The following is a 13,799-nucleotide window of genomic DNA, read 5'->3' as shown; positions in this document are numbered from 1 at the left end:
TCATGATCTCAGGGTTGTGAGATCAAGCCCCACATAGGGCTCCGCGTTGGGCTTAAGATTCTCTCTCTCCCCTTCTCTCTCTCTCTCTCTCTTCTCGAAAAAAAAAAAATCCACTCAAGAGATATGAAAAAGATATGTCCACAAAAAGAGTTGTACAAGAATCTTCATGGCAACTTTATTTCATAATAGCCCCAAACTAGAAACAACCCAGGTGACCATCAACAGGAGCATGTATAAGCAGAGTATGATAGTTATACAACAGAATACTAGTCAACAAGGAAAAGGTAAGAATTACTGGTAAATGCAACAATGTAGATGAACTTCAAAAACATTTTGCTGAGTGAAAGAAGCCTTATATAAAAAGAATGCATGCTATTTATTCCACTTAAGTGAAATTCTAGAGCAGGAAAATTATGGTATGAAGACTGAGCAGTAGTTGCCTTCGAGGGAAGAAATTGGGAAAGATCATGAGAGGATTTTTTGGAGTGATGGCAGTGTTCTGTACCTGGATCAGGATTTAGGTTGTATAGGAGTATGTGTTTGCTGTAACTCATCAAATGGTGCTCTTAAGATTTGTGTGTGTAAATCTTACCTCAAAAGAATCACAGCAAAAAAGAATCATGGACAAATGTTGAACTCCTGTTAATCTTATACTAACTAAAGCATCTGGGAGGAAGTATAAATAATGTCTCTAAATTAGTCTGAAATGCATCCCCAAAAAATTGATGGATTGATGGGTGGGTAGAAGATGGATAGTTGAATAGATATGTATTGAAGCAAGTATAGTAAAACTCTAAGGGGTAGAATCTAGGTGGTGGGAATATGGGTGCCCACTGTAAAAGTTTTCAACCTTCCTATTTGTTTGAAAATTTCCACAATAAAATTCAGGCATGGAGAAAGATGTCAATGATCCAAACTTCCATTAGGAAATTTATTACATAATGGTACATCCACATGATGGAATGAATTAAATATTAATTAGAAGAATTTTGTTGCCTTAAGGCTATCTGAGGAGGGATGGAGTGGGGTTACTTCTGCTTTTTATTATCTGCACAATTCTATTTTTTTTCTATGTGTTTATATGATACTGACAAAAATAAAAAGGGAGTGATACAGAAAATTTTCAAAATGAAAGATAATTTTTTTTTGTTGTTTGGGAAGCAATTTTATTTTCCTAATATTTATCTAATTAGGCAATCTTTTTTTTCTGCACTGATTACCCTTCCAAAATATAACTGGGTTTTGTTTGGCAGTAGGGCAGACCAGCCATTATTTTGATAGGGGTGGTATTAGTTGCTGCATAACACATTCCCACAAACTTAGTGGCATAAAAAATGCATTTATTATCTCAGTTTCTGTGGAATCCAGGCACAGCTCAGCTAGATCCTCTGTTTCAGTGTCTTTCATAAGGCTGCAGTCAACCAGGGCTAGAGTATCATCTGAAAGCTAAATTATGGAAGGACCTGCTGCAAAGCTCACTCATATGGTTGCTGGTAGGTTTCAGTTCCTTTGGGTTGTTGAAACAAGGTCCTCAGTACCTTGCTGACTATTAGCCAGAGGCGAACCTCCGTTCTTTGCCACATAGGCTTCCCTAACATGGCAACTTGCTTCATCAAAGTCGACTAAAGAGAGACTTGGCTAACAAGGTAGAAGTTACAATCTTCTCTAATGTAATCACAGAAGTAACATCCCATCATCTTTGCCGTATTCTCTTTGTTAGAAGCAAGACCCAGTCACCACCCAGAGTGAAGGGAAGGGAGTTCCACAAGAGCATGAACACTAGGAGGAGGGGACCGTAGAAGGCATCTTAGAATCTGTCTTCCACAGTGATCCACTAGGATCTACCAAGGCATAAATCCACAGCATGAGAAATCTACAAACTTTGCTCGAAGTGTGATATACAGAAAGCACAGAAATTCTGGTTGAAAACTCTTAGTCCTTGGAAATATTCCTAGACTCTGATAGATGAAAGCAGCAAAATTGTGAAAGCCGGAAAACACTTGGACAAGCGGACTCTGATAAAACAGGCATAGGAAGTGAAATCCTAGCTTGGCAATGGGAAAGCAAAGAACCAACTTGATTCATGTTATAAAATCCTCAGAAGACTCAGAAATTGATGGCATCGGCCATCTCTGGAAGTGAGGGAAACTTGAGGTAAGAAAAGATGTTTACGTTTGAAAGATGATTAAGAAGGAGCTGAAACCCTGGATCTCTTCCCTGATCCCAGCAGAGATTTTGTCTCTGGGAAGGATAATACAGAGTGTCTCTGGGCAGGATAATATCAGGCACATATTTGGGAGGGGGTCCATATAGAAAAGAGGAAGACCAAGTGAAATGTATTCTGAATGCTGAGTTCCTTGGCCTACTACTTCCACTTGGATTCCAGAACACTGGCAGCCAAGTGTTTACTCTCTAGAGAAGTCTAAAAACTATGTTTTTTTTTTCTCCCAGGCATATGAATAGCCAAAAGAAAATATGTAAAGATATATAGACATAGAGGATTCACCAACAAATAGCCCAGTGGGATCACTTTATAGGGTTGCTCACATAAGCCCCACCCATGTGCACAGAGTTTCTGATAAACTTTTTAGTTCCCACACTTTTAAATATGTCCAGATAACAAATAATTCCTGACATTTGAAGAAAGCCTCCAACAGGAATAGAAATGTGAGAACAAACAGAAAAAGGCACCCAGGAAGAAATAGAGATTGTTCAAGAAGAAGACTTAGGGGAGTGGGGAGGACTCTTAATAATACACTCAGAGAAATTAGAGAAAGCATTGCATTGATGAAACCAAAGCAAGATGCTATAAAGAGAAACACTCAGAGAACAGCAAAAACCAAACCAAACCAATCAAACCAAAACAAAACAAAAAACCTCCTGGAAAATAAAAACATGGTAGCAGAAAGGAAAAACTTACTGGAAACTTGAGGAGATAAAGAAACTTTCTAGAAAGCAGAAGGACAGAAGTGAAAATTAGGAGAGAATAAAAAAAACAGAAATTTAGAGGACCAGTCCAGGAGGTCCATGCTTAATAACAGAAAAGAGGACAGAGAAAAATGGAGGGAAGGAAATTAGCAGCAATTTTTTAAATATTGAAATTAAATTCGAAAGGACTGACTGCCTAGCATAATGGATAAAACCAGAATCTTTCTAAAGCACATCATTGTGAAATATCAAACATGTAACAAGAAAAGATTCTTACAATCTTCTAGAGGGGAGGAGGGAATATATTATATACAAAGGATTAAAATTGAAATGACCTCAGGCCTCTCAAGAGTAACCCTGGAAGCCAGAAGGCCAATGGGTAATGCTTTCAGAATTTTAAAGGAAAATTATTTCCAAACTACAATTTTGTACCAGACCAAATCACCTATTCAGATGACAGTAGAAAAAATGATATTTTGTACATGAGAGGTCTCAAAAAAAAAATTTAGCTTCCACTCACTTTTCTCAGGAAGCTGCTGGAGAATGTGCTCCATCAAAACAAAGGAGTAAGCTAAGAAGGATGCAAAAAATGTAAGGAGAACAAAGGACAGCTGCAGCTGCGAAGGGCTAATGGTGGAGGGGATCCCAGGATGCTCTCAGAGCCTTCTAGTTTACCTTGGGTCGGAGCAGGGCAGAAGGCTTCAGGAAAGACTTCCTGAGAGGAGATAATTCAAGATAAATACAGAGAAAACTAAGGCAGTAAGCAAGTAAAGGGTAATTATTAACTCCGTGGAAAACAAAAATCATTCAAGAAAGTAATCTTAGGTTACTACACAGCTCAATTGCAAACTGTGATTGCATAGTGTCTGCTCTGGGACAGAACTATTTTGTATGACGGGATTCACAGTCTCTAGGAAGAAACCTCCAGCATCTTGATGAAAATCTTGCACTTGAAAAAGAGAAAACCCAAAGAACTGTGACGTGATTAAGACCTTCTGGAACACCAGGTTCTCACACAGCTAGCTGACTGTCAGCCCGGGACTGAGCGATTTCTTTAACCAAATACTCTTTTGTTTTTGTGTTGTTAGGGAATTAAAAATCTACACAAAACATCAAAAAGAAAGAAAGCAGTTTTATTATTGAATGAGCATAAACTGGAGCATGGACATGGTTGATCATTTGCAAAGAGAATATAAAGATAGAAAGAAATTCTATCCTATTTAAGCAGCCAAGAAGTTATAATCCTTTTTCGCTGCTCTACTTTTAGCCATTATGTACATACAAGAAAACTTAACAGCACCATTTGCTGTATATTCTTCAGTAGTTTACCCTAAATTCACCTTTATCAAAAGAAGTAATAAAAATCTTATTTCTATGACAAGCAGATGCCTAGAGGCTAAACTATCACAGTGACAGGAGCATAGATAAGCCATCTTCCTAGATGTTTACATTTCAAAGAGATGGCTCTCAGACCTCTTAAAAAAAATTTCAGAGTTATAAAGGTGATAAAAGGCTAACTCAGGAAGAGGTTTATTTTTTTTTATTTTTTATTTTTTTAAGATTTTATTTATTTATTTGAGAGAGAGAGAATGAGAGACAGAGAGCATGAGAGAGAGGAGGGTCAAAGGGAGAAGCAGACCCCCTGCCGAGCAGGGAGCCCGATGCGGGACTCGATCCCGGGACTCCAGGATCATGACCTGAGCCGAAGGCAGTCGCTTAACCAACTGAGCCACCCAGGCACCCCAGGAAGGGGTTTAAAAAAGGTGTGCGCGCATACACACACACACACACACCTTCATTTATATATATTCTTCACTGGTTGGGACCATCCTACCCAGGGTAAACTGCAAAATGTTTAGCATCCTTTTGCTTCACCAGAAATCACCAGTAACGTCCAATCCCCCCTCCCTCTCTCCACCCCAAGGATTGTGGCAATAACAAAACAAAGGGTGTGAGGAGGAGGGAGGGAAAGAGGAAAACACCCTCACACATTTTCAAATACCTCCCACAAGGGATAATGCCAGGCTGAGGTGACCAACTCATCTGGATTTGCCTGGGACCTTTCCCCTTCAACTTTCTCATTTTTAGCCCTGATGGTTGACACCCTAACACCCCACCACACAGACAGACACACACACACCATACATATTAATAATCATCTAATTACAGGGGGGCTTGGGTAGCTCAGTCAGTTAAGCATTTGACAATCTTGATTTCAGCTCAGGTCTGTGATCTCAGCGAGGGATTGAGCCCCATGTAGGGCTCCAAGCTGAGTGCAGAGTCTGCTTGAGATTCTCTCATTCCTTCTCCCTCTGCTCCTACTTCCCCTACTTGTTCTCTCTCTCTCTCTCAAATAAATAAATAATCTTTAAAAACTATAATCATCTAATTATGTGCATGTGTCAGGGAAAAATAAAAAGGTTTTAAATGGAAGAAACCTGGGCTTGGATTCTGATTCTGTGACTAAGGCAAGGGCCATAACATTTCCGGTCACAGTTCTTTCTGTTCAATTGAAATAAAAATGGTGTATCCTGTCAGGGCCAGTGTGAGAATTCAGCACCTAATGAACAGCCTAACCACTTGTTTGAATTCAGGCCTCAGTTCTTCACCAGAGTTCCCACGTCAATTTTTATTTATCTCTTCTTCAGAGAAATTCTTATTTGTCCCAAGTGTTAGTATATCTGTATCCCAACTAGAAGAGGAGCCTTTGTGAGCACGGATTTCCCCTTCACAGTTTTTAGTACAGTGGTTGGCAGATAGAAGGTTTTGTTCTACAAATAAGGATTTGTTAATGGCTATATAATTAATACCTTATACTTTTACCAACCTCTTATGCAGTTGTGCCTTTTCCAGAGCTCCTATTGTCATATCATGGTGCTCCTTGTGGGCTTTCTTGGGCTGGATATTTCCTTGGGAGAGACTCTATCAGCATGTACACAAGTTACCCCCACTTCCTGGGCCTGCATGTCTGTGGTGGGGGCTGCTTGAGGCTGCCCCCTGGGAGTCTGACTTCAGGAAGACTTTATTCACCCAAGTGTTTCCCCTGTGGGCCCATCACGAATGCCTTGCAATCTCTTTTCCTTGTGCCAGTGAAATGTGCATCCCCAAAGACAGTGTATTCATGAGGTTTCCCTCATCACGTTTCCGTGGTGGGAATTCCTTAACTGCATTCAGCTTTGAGGGGAGGTCTTGGAAAGCAGTGGGTGGGGAGATGAGGAAGGAAGTCAAGGGCACCAAGGGTCATGAGCAGGTAGGTTCCACGGGCCCCTGATGCAGAAGATGAGGACCTCACTCTGCTACCTGAGGCAGGCCCTGAGTCTGTACCTTGTGCACACATGTGGTTGGCTATGATCCCCAACTAAATTGTGTGATTTAACAGTTTCTGAGGCCACTAACTCTGATATAGTGCTTCATGTAGTGCTGAGCACACAGTAGTTGCTTAAAAACACTTCTGCTTCAAATGATGACAGTGGTTCTAAAATGACACCCTGAAGAATGTTGACATTCTACAGTTGGTAGGATGGGACACTCATTACATTGATAGAACACACAACCCCTTGAATTAAATAATTTACCGGTATAGTGCTGGTCAACGTCCTTGAGGGCAATTCTGATTGATGAAGCACTATCCTATGCCCTGGCTCTGTTAGTCTTAAGTACCCCAAACCAGGGAATAATTTAGCTGAGTTGGGGGACTATAGGTACAGGAGAAGGTTCTGTGGCCCAGGGTCCAAGAAAGGAGGAGGTAAAATTAGATGACAGAGAGTCTGTCCTAGGGCAAAGCTAATGCTGTAGAGTTAACAAGTGACTCTCCAGGGCACCTGGGTGGCTCAGTCGGTTAAGCGTCTGCCTTCGGCTCAGGTCATGATCCCAGGGTCCTGGGATCGAGCCCCTCATTGGGCTCCCTGCTCAGTGGGGAGCCTGCTTCTCCCTCTGCCACTCCCCCTGCTTATGTTTTTTTCTCTCTCTCAAATAAATAAAATCTTTAAAAAATATAAACAAGTGACTCTCCTGAAACTTTTCCAGATGGGGCTAGCCACCATCTCACCCTTTTTCTCATCAGTAGTTTTCATTGAAGGGCGCCTGGGTGGCTCATTCAGTTTAGTGTCTGCCTTCGGCTCAGGTCATGGTCCCGGGGTCCTGGGATGGAGCACACCCTCTGCCCAGAGTGGGGAATCCCTACTCAGCTGGGAATCTGCTTCTCCCTCTCCCTCTACCCCTCCCCTCACCCATGCTCTCTCTCTCTCTTTTAGCTCACTCTCTGTCTGAAATAAATAAGTACAATCTTAAACAAAAGTTTTCAATTAAAATTTGAAACTATGATTTTTATCAAAGAAATCAGTGATGGAGTTTGCCAGATAAAATATCAGGTACCCAGATAAATTTGAATTTCAGATAAACTGTGAATAATTTTTTAGGATGAATGTGTTCTAAAAATTGCATGGGACTTACACAAAAAAATCATTCATCATTTACCTGGAATACAAATTTAACTGGGCTTCCTGTATTTTTATTTGCTCAATATGGCAATGCCAGTCAATGAGCTATAGGATTAATTTCATGGAAATCCACATTACAGCTAACTTCCATGGAAATACCTTTAAGGAGACACAGCCCTTCATTTACACACTCACCACACCACAAAATGCAGACAATTCCTCCTTTAATGTGCTTCACGTTATTTTGATGACCTTCAGGTCAAATTCAGATTCAGTTACAAGCCCCATTGGCTAGTTTTATCTGTGTAATAGTTGAGGTCTTCTATGTGATAATGACCTCGGGTTTGTTCTGAAGTGTTAGAAGCCATGTCTCTTGAAGTATTTGGCTCGTGCAAGGACATCATTGCAGAAGTCACAGCTCAGGTCCTGGCTGTTTCTGATGTAGCCGGGAGCTCCAGCATAAGCACAGAGTCCACCTGGAATTTGTGAGACGGGTTAATGCTGACCTTATGGCCCCTCGTTGCTTCTGGGTCTCAGCAGTTGACTTAGATTCTCTTTCCTAATTGCTCATCAGGAGGCAGCTGAGGTTTTGGGGGATCTCGTGCAAGGTCTTACATTTGTTCTTATTAATTCCATGCTGTGAAACCACCAACCTATGGGTTACACCTACCTCTCAGGTACTGGTCAGAGGTCCAGGTTGGAAATCTCCTCTGGATTTCTTTGATCCTAACAGTCAGGACCTCGGTTATCTGAGAAACCTGGGACTCGCTGATCCAGGATGTGGGAGCATAAAGACCAGGGTCCTGGAGGGAGGGAGGCAGAGGAAAAGCTAGGTAAGCCATGTGGGAGGGTGACAGGACTTCATGGGACCAGTGCTGCTTTCTCATTTCCCTCCTTTTTCTCTCCTCCTCCTTTGGCAGAACTAATGCCACCTCTAATCTCCCTGCGGATAAACAGTAAAGCTACAAGGTTTGGGCAAAGGAAGGATGATCAGACATTTCGCAGCTGCTTCATTGTAATGGTGAGAGGCAGAGTTGGAAGCCGAAGGTGACAGAGGTAGTGGATGTACCAGTCCGATGCCCTCCTTCAATGCTGCAAACACAAGCCTTCCAAATAGGTCAGAAGGGGTTTTTCTATCTGCACTTGTAATTCTCCTTCAGATATCTGAATGTCTAAATGTACTTCTGATTTTTCTTATATACCTTTGGTTACCGTTCCATATGAGTTTCAACATATTTAGGAGAAATGCCTGACTCTGGAGAATTCTTTCATCTTCAAAGTAGATAGACAATGCATCCTTTTCCCAAGAACAAGAGTTTATGAAGGAGTCAGAGCAGGGTATCGGAAGTGACGCTGACCCTAACATCGCCCGTGTTGCTCTTGGTCCCGGTTCTGCATTTTCCAGCTGCCATGTGACTTTGCAGCAATGACCCTCTCCTTGTAAAATCACTTCCTCGCTTGGAAAGGATGGATTACATGCCTTCCCCCTCACCCCATCCTCATCAGATTATTGGATGGGCCCCCAAATCAAAATAAGATAGAGTATTTGAAAGTACTTTTAAATTGCAAAGTGTCATCCCAAGTACTAATGGGAAGCCAGTTTAAAGATCACTGAAGAATACATTTTCCTAAAAGCTTAAGAAATGACTGTACTACGTAAAGGCTTCTCAACTACGACAACAATGTGAAATGCAATAGAAAAAAATCACAGCGCCATTGCCTCCTTGCCATCACTGATTACCCCAGTACACAATTAATTCAACTGTGGGGTCAATGCCCAGTTCCCCGGGAGACTCTATGAGACAAGTGAAACCAGGCAGAATTTGTGCAAAAATAAAACTGGATCTTCAGAACTAAGGATTGTGTAGAAAGAAGACCAAGGAGAAGGAATTCAGTATTTACTAAGAATCTGCCAGAAACTAAGCACGTTTTCACATCGTTGCATTGAGTCTTCATAACAATTCTAGGAGGCTGGTGTTTTATAGGTGAGGAAACTGAGTCCTAGGGAGATTAAATGAGGTCACGTGGTTGCAAAATAACAGAGCAAGGATCCAGAATAGGGTACCATGGATGATATCCTGGAAACACAGCACAGTTGGTTCTGCAAAGAAACCATGGCTCACAATGAAGCAGTGATGTTGCTACTGCTATTAGGCAGAGCTGTGGCTGTCACAGCTCTAGGAAGCACCTTTCAGTCTGTGTCCCATAGAGCTGTGCTCCAGGGTGTCAACAACAACAAATGTGAAGATGTCCCCTTAGCGTTGTGCCATGCGGTACAACGGCCATATGCCGTAACTGACGGAGGGTTACCTGCACAACCCCGATGCCATCGCCCATGTTGCCCACATTGACCATAACGTTGCCGCCATGAGACCCCCTGGACAAGACTCCAGCAATCACTGCAGGATCCACACAGTATTTTTGGCCGACGGTATGAATCACGGGCTGGTATCTCAGGAGGTATGGCATGTCTATTTCAGCCAGCCTTTCAGAAGCACGAACTCCTAATGCAAACACAGAAGGAAGGATGTGGCTGCTGTGACTTATGCTGACATGAGAGCTCAAGAGGAGAGAAATCACACTCCAAGGCTCTGGGCAGTAGTCTAGGACCAAGAAGCCCATGTCTCATTCTGAAATCCCTAGTGGCCATTCCTAGACCCGAGAGTATGATTTTCCTCCTTTAAGCTTGAGTTGGCATCCACAGAGGCAATGTCCTTTGTGGCTGCCAGTGCCCCTCGCTGGTCTCTCAGGGGCTGCTCTGGCCCACGCAGGACAATTCCCTGGGCACGGCACATTGGCTCCATCCTAAGCACCCCAAACAGTGACCCAGTAAAATGTACCTGTCCATCAGCCACAACGAGCACCATATACAAAAGAGAGATTCTCCCAACCCCTTCAAGAAGTCCTTGGAGAGTTTCCCTGACAGATTTGCTCACTCTTGCCCACCTTTCCACCCTAAAGTGACACCTAGAAATTGCATGAGCTTAAACTTTTGTAAAAAAACAAGGGATGCTGGGCAAAAGGAAAACCAATACTAATTTACCTGGCTAGCTCACTTACCTTGTAAGTATTTTTTGTGTTTCAAAAACACTCTCATCCACATTCTATCAACCAGAGTTTACAACAAAATTGTAAAATGAGTACTTTTAACACCTTTCAGTGGAGGCAGAGGAGAACTAAGTGACTTGTTGAAGAACCAGAGCCCACACTCAGACAAGGTCTTTGGACTCCATGTCTAGTGCTCTTCCTGTCACTTGGTAGTGTAGGGCTGTGGGAAATAGTGGGAACCAAAAGGATACATTGAGAGGATCAAAATTTGTGGGGAAGGACAGGGAGACATGGGTGTGGGGTATCAAGGAAAGGGATAAAATCCTGTTAAAGCCACATTTGCCAAAAGGAGGCACCTTCTAAGAGAAAGAGGAGGTGGACAATGAGATCATAACCTACCACAGTAGTTCAGACCATGACGCTTTCCAATCCCACAAGAAGCCCCAGGGGTCTCAAAGTTTCGGATGTTTCCATAGCATCCCCAGTTGCTGCTTTCAGAGGAATCTACAAATTGAGAAATTTTCAGCCTAAGGCATTACACTAGAAGAGTTTTGATCATCTTCTGTCCACAAATGAAGCGCCATTAATAAAAAGAATTTTGCCCAAATCAATAACAACAAGAACTTCACTCTGAACTGAAACACTTGAAATTTACAGTATAGTGACTAAGAAATGATCGTAGAAACCTCCTCGATACTGAATTGTCACCTCCTATCCTGCAGGCACGAGCAACTGTTGGAGCAGCTATACTCCTTGCAAAGTGCTGGGCTGTCCAGTGCTGTTGAGTTGGCCTTGGAATCAAACCAGAGGATCTGTTCCCTGTAACTAGTCTTCATCCTACATCTTAGGTGAATTCTCAATACTTCTCCCTCAAATACTCCTGCCTGGCTGGTTTGATGAGATATTTATGGTTGCTCTTGAGAAACAGGTATAAAGCCTAGGCTTCCCTGGGGTCTCAAGCCAGACCCAAAGTAAAGGCACTGGGACTTGGAGCTGGCTTTCCCTGGTGTTCTGGATGGTGTGCTCTTCTAGATGGGGGTGCCTAAGACAGCAAAGAGAGGAGGACATGTAATGGGGCACAAGACCAGGTCTCCACCGGGGGGCTCCCTCTTTCCATGTCTTCCTTTTTGGTCTTTGCCTTTCCATCTCTCTCTCTCTTTACCTACTGCTATCCTTCCAGGGAGGAGAGGTTTTTCACAAAGGCCGCTGAAAAGAAGGGCATTCCCTAGTATTCATAATTCACAGCGGAAGGACACATAAGCAGTAACAAGATACCTACAGGGGACAGGAAGTTGCCCCCTGAGAAAATCATCTCACTGTGATAAGCCTGTAAGGACTTCTCATTAGATTACTATTTTTTATTTGTTTATTCTTTGCTCATATCATCAAATCTTAATGGTTTGCAAGTCTTTGGCAACAAATTCATTGCACATCATCATATGTGTATTATATGTTTATATAAATGCCTTTTAAGGTTCTATTTTCTTACTAAGAGCTTCTTAGAGTTGACATCTGAAAATATTAATATTTTGGAGTAAATGCTTCTACTTTACAAACTTTTGATAAGAAATCTGAAAGAAATGTGCAGATGAAAAGACCTGGTCTTTTACGAGTGTACCAAAAATTAAACGAGCCAATTTGTCCTTTTTCATTTTTTAATCAGTACACGTTTATCTTTATAACTGGTGACAAATACCATTAATATTGTAATGGGTTGTGTCATTCATTGCTTCCTGCCTCGTAGCCACTCCCTCGTCACATTAGATGCTCCTTAAAGTTCCTTATGTTCCCAAAATACCTTCTAGAAATTTAAAGTACTTGTTAAATAAATGGATCAATCAATAAATGAATGAATATAAGACCCCCTCTGAAAAATCATCAGAATTTAGAGCCAAGAAAAAGTTTGCTTCTCCTGAGGAACTATGCTTCCTCCTTTTATTTATCAAAAAACATGTACTTTCCCTTTTGGTCTGCAAGGAACCTTAAGACCAAATCCAAAATGCAAGCATAGCAACTATGTCAGCCTCAGTGGTTAGTTTAGTCACATGTCCTTGATCCCCTCCATGCTAGTTTTCTATTTGAAATTACATTAGTCTTATTATCGTAAACCATCTCAATCCTTCTATGGAAATACGTGATCTATTAATAACTTCAATAACTTTGGTGAGATGGTTTTTATAGAAGAACAATGAGTACTTATCAATGATGTTATTTAAAGTCCAGCCTCCAGCAATGTTGGTTTAAGCCCACTCCACATTCTGGAGAGCCCCCTCCTTTTGTGGGGCATCTGGAAAGAGGCCATTCGTCAGTGGTTGTTACTAAGTCCATTATTTATTGGACAACTTAGAAGAAAAACAACATTTTCTACCTCAGTTTCAAGTATCAGAAATACCATTCTGTTCCTATGCTTATCCTTCCCATCTCCAAGGTCATATGGGACAAATTAAACACACTCACCAGTAAGGGCAAGAAGACCCAGAAGCAGCCATAGCACAGACATATTGATGAGCTGGCTCTACAGGTCCTAAAATGATTTTAGAATAGAAATTAGATCAAAGATGTGAAAATATCCATTATCATCATAACAATATGTAATGTTTCTATGAAAAAAGGCAAAAAAAAAAAAAAAGAAAGAAAGAAAGGAATAGGTTTCCCCATGTCTGAACTAAGAAAATTAATGATCTGAATTATAATGAAAAAAGCGAAAGTAAGAGACTTGTACTCCATCCATCCTTTCAATTAACTTAAAAATGAGGAGACTCCTGCCTGGCTCACAGGGACTCACCAGACCATCGAGTTACCGAAGAGTAATTATTTCAGGAAACCAAGATACTTTGGTTCTCAACACCGAGAAACATAGTGACCTGGGTCCAGATCCTGAAAAGCAAATTTTTGATGCATGTGCCTTATCCCAGTAGTAGCTTTTTCATTATCAAAAGATAATGTGAAAAGGAGAATTTTATATCAGTGTTTCTTTTCATTTGAGCTCTTTTTCCTTCAGTGTAAAGGAAAGGTTACACATTCCTCAGTGTCTTGGAACATACTCTGCTTTGACTAGAGGAAGGAACTGGTAGACCTTTCCCACTGCTCTAATCCCACAGCCTGAGAATCTCAGATCCCTTTGGCCACCTTGAGCCATGCTCCCCATTCCCCTTCTGCAAAACTCCTGTGCAGGAGAAAACCTAGTCAAATCCCCAAAAGTCAGGTCATGGGCAGGATTAAACTCATTTGGTGCTCGCTAGACAGGAGAAGTGATAACTTGTTATTGGCATGCACTTGTACTCGCTCACTTTCTGTCTTTCTCATCTAACCATTTCTCTAACCACCTTCCATGGGTACAAAGAGCCTTGGTTCTCCCACTAGCTACCAAATGAATAGACAAAT

At 41.6% G+C, this 13,799-nt stretch overlaps 1 protein-coding gene and 1 long non-coding RNA gene across 2 annotated transcripts in view; one reads left to right on the top strand and one right to left on the bottom strand.

Annotated features, from left to right (window-relative positions):
* The window catches only part of LOC115941229 (uncharacterized), a 54,072-nt gene extending 43,857 nt beyond the window's left edge, over positions 1-10,215 (top strand). The window contains exon 5 of the long non-coding RNA XR_004075995.2: positions 8,288-10,215. This is a non-coding gene — a long non-coding RNA (uncharacterized LOC115941229). The remainder of the gene's footprint in view (positions 1-8,287) is intronic.
* LYG1 (lysozyme g1) lies at positions 7,725-13,034 on the bottom strand. Its single transcript, XM_006734202.2, has 5 exons — positions 12,873-13,034; positions 10,815-10,919; positions 9,678-9,871; positions 8,038-8,170; positions 7,725-7,843 (listed from the first exon to the last, which is right to left on the bottom strand). The coding sequence occupies exons 1-5, from the start codon at positions 12,913-12,915 to the stop codon at positions 7,725-7,727; spliced, it is 594 nt and encodes a 197-aa protein (XP_006734265.1). The 5' UTR covers positions 12,916-13,034.
* Between the last annotated feature and the right edge of the window lie 765 nt (positions 13,035-13,799).

The sequence above is a fragment of the Leptonychotes weddellii genome, chromosome 10 (genome assembly GCF_054177405.1).
Source record: "Leptonychotes weddellii isolate Sample4059 chromosome 10, ASM5417740v2, whole genome shotgun sequence".
Classification (NCBI taxonomy): Eukaryota; Metazoa; Chordata; class Mammalia; order Carnivora; family Phocidae; genus Leptonychotes; species Leptonychotes weddellii.
This window is presented reverse-complemented; position numbering and strand designations above follow the sequence as displayed.

What these genes read in the sequence shown, in the direction of transcription:
- LYG1 (XM_006734202.2), bottom strand. Translation starts at nt 12,915, where the DNA reads ATGTCTGTGCTATGGCTGCTTCTGGGTCTTCTTGCCCTTACTG. An exon ending in GGGTCTTCTTGCCCTTACTG is followed by an intron (nt 10,920 to 12,872) that starts GTGAGTGTGTTT and finishes CTCAATTTGTAG; the next exon opens with ATTCCTCTGAAAGCAGCAAC. An exon ending in TCATGGTCTGAACTACTGTG is followed by an intron (nt 9,872 to 10,814) that starts GTAGGTTATGAT and finishes TGTTTGCATTAG; the next exon opens with GAGTTCGTGCTTCTGAAAGG.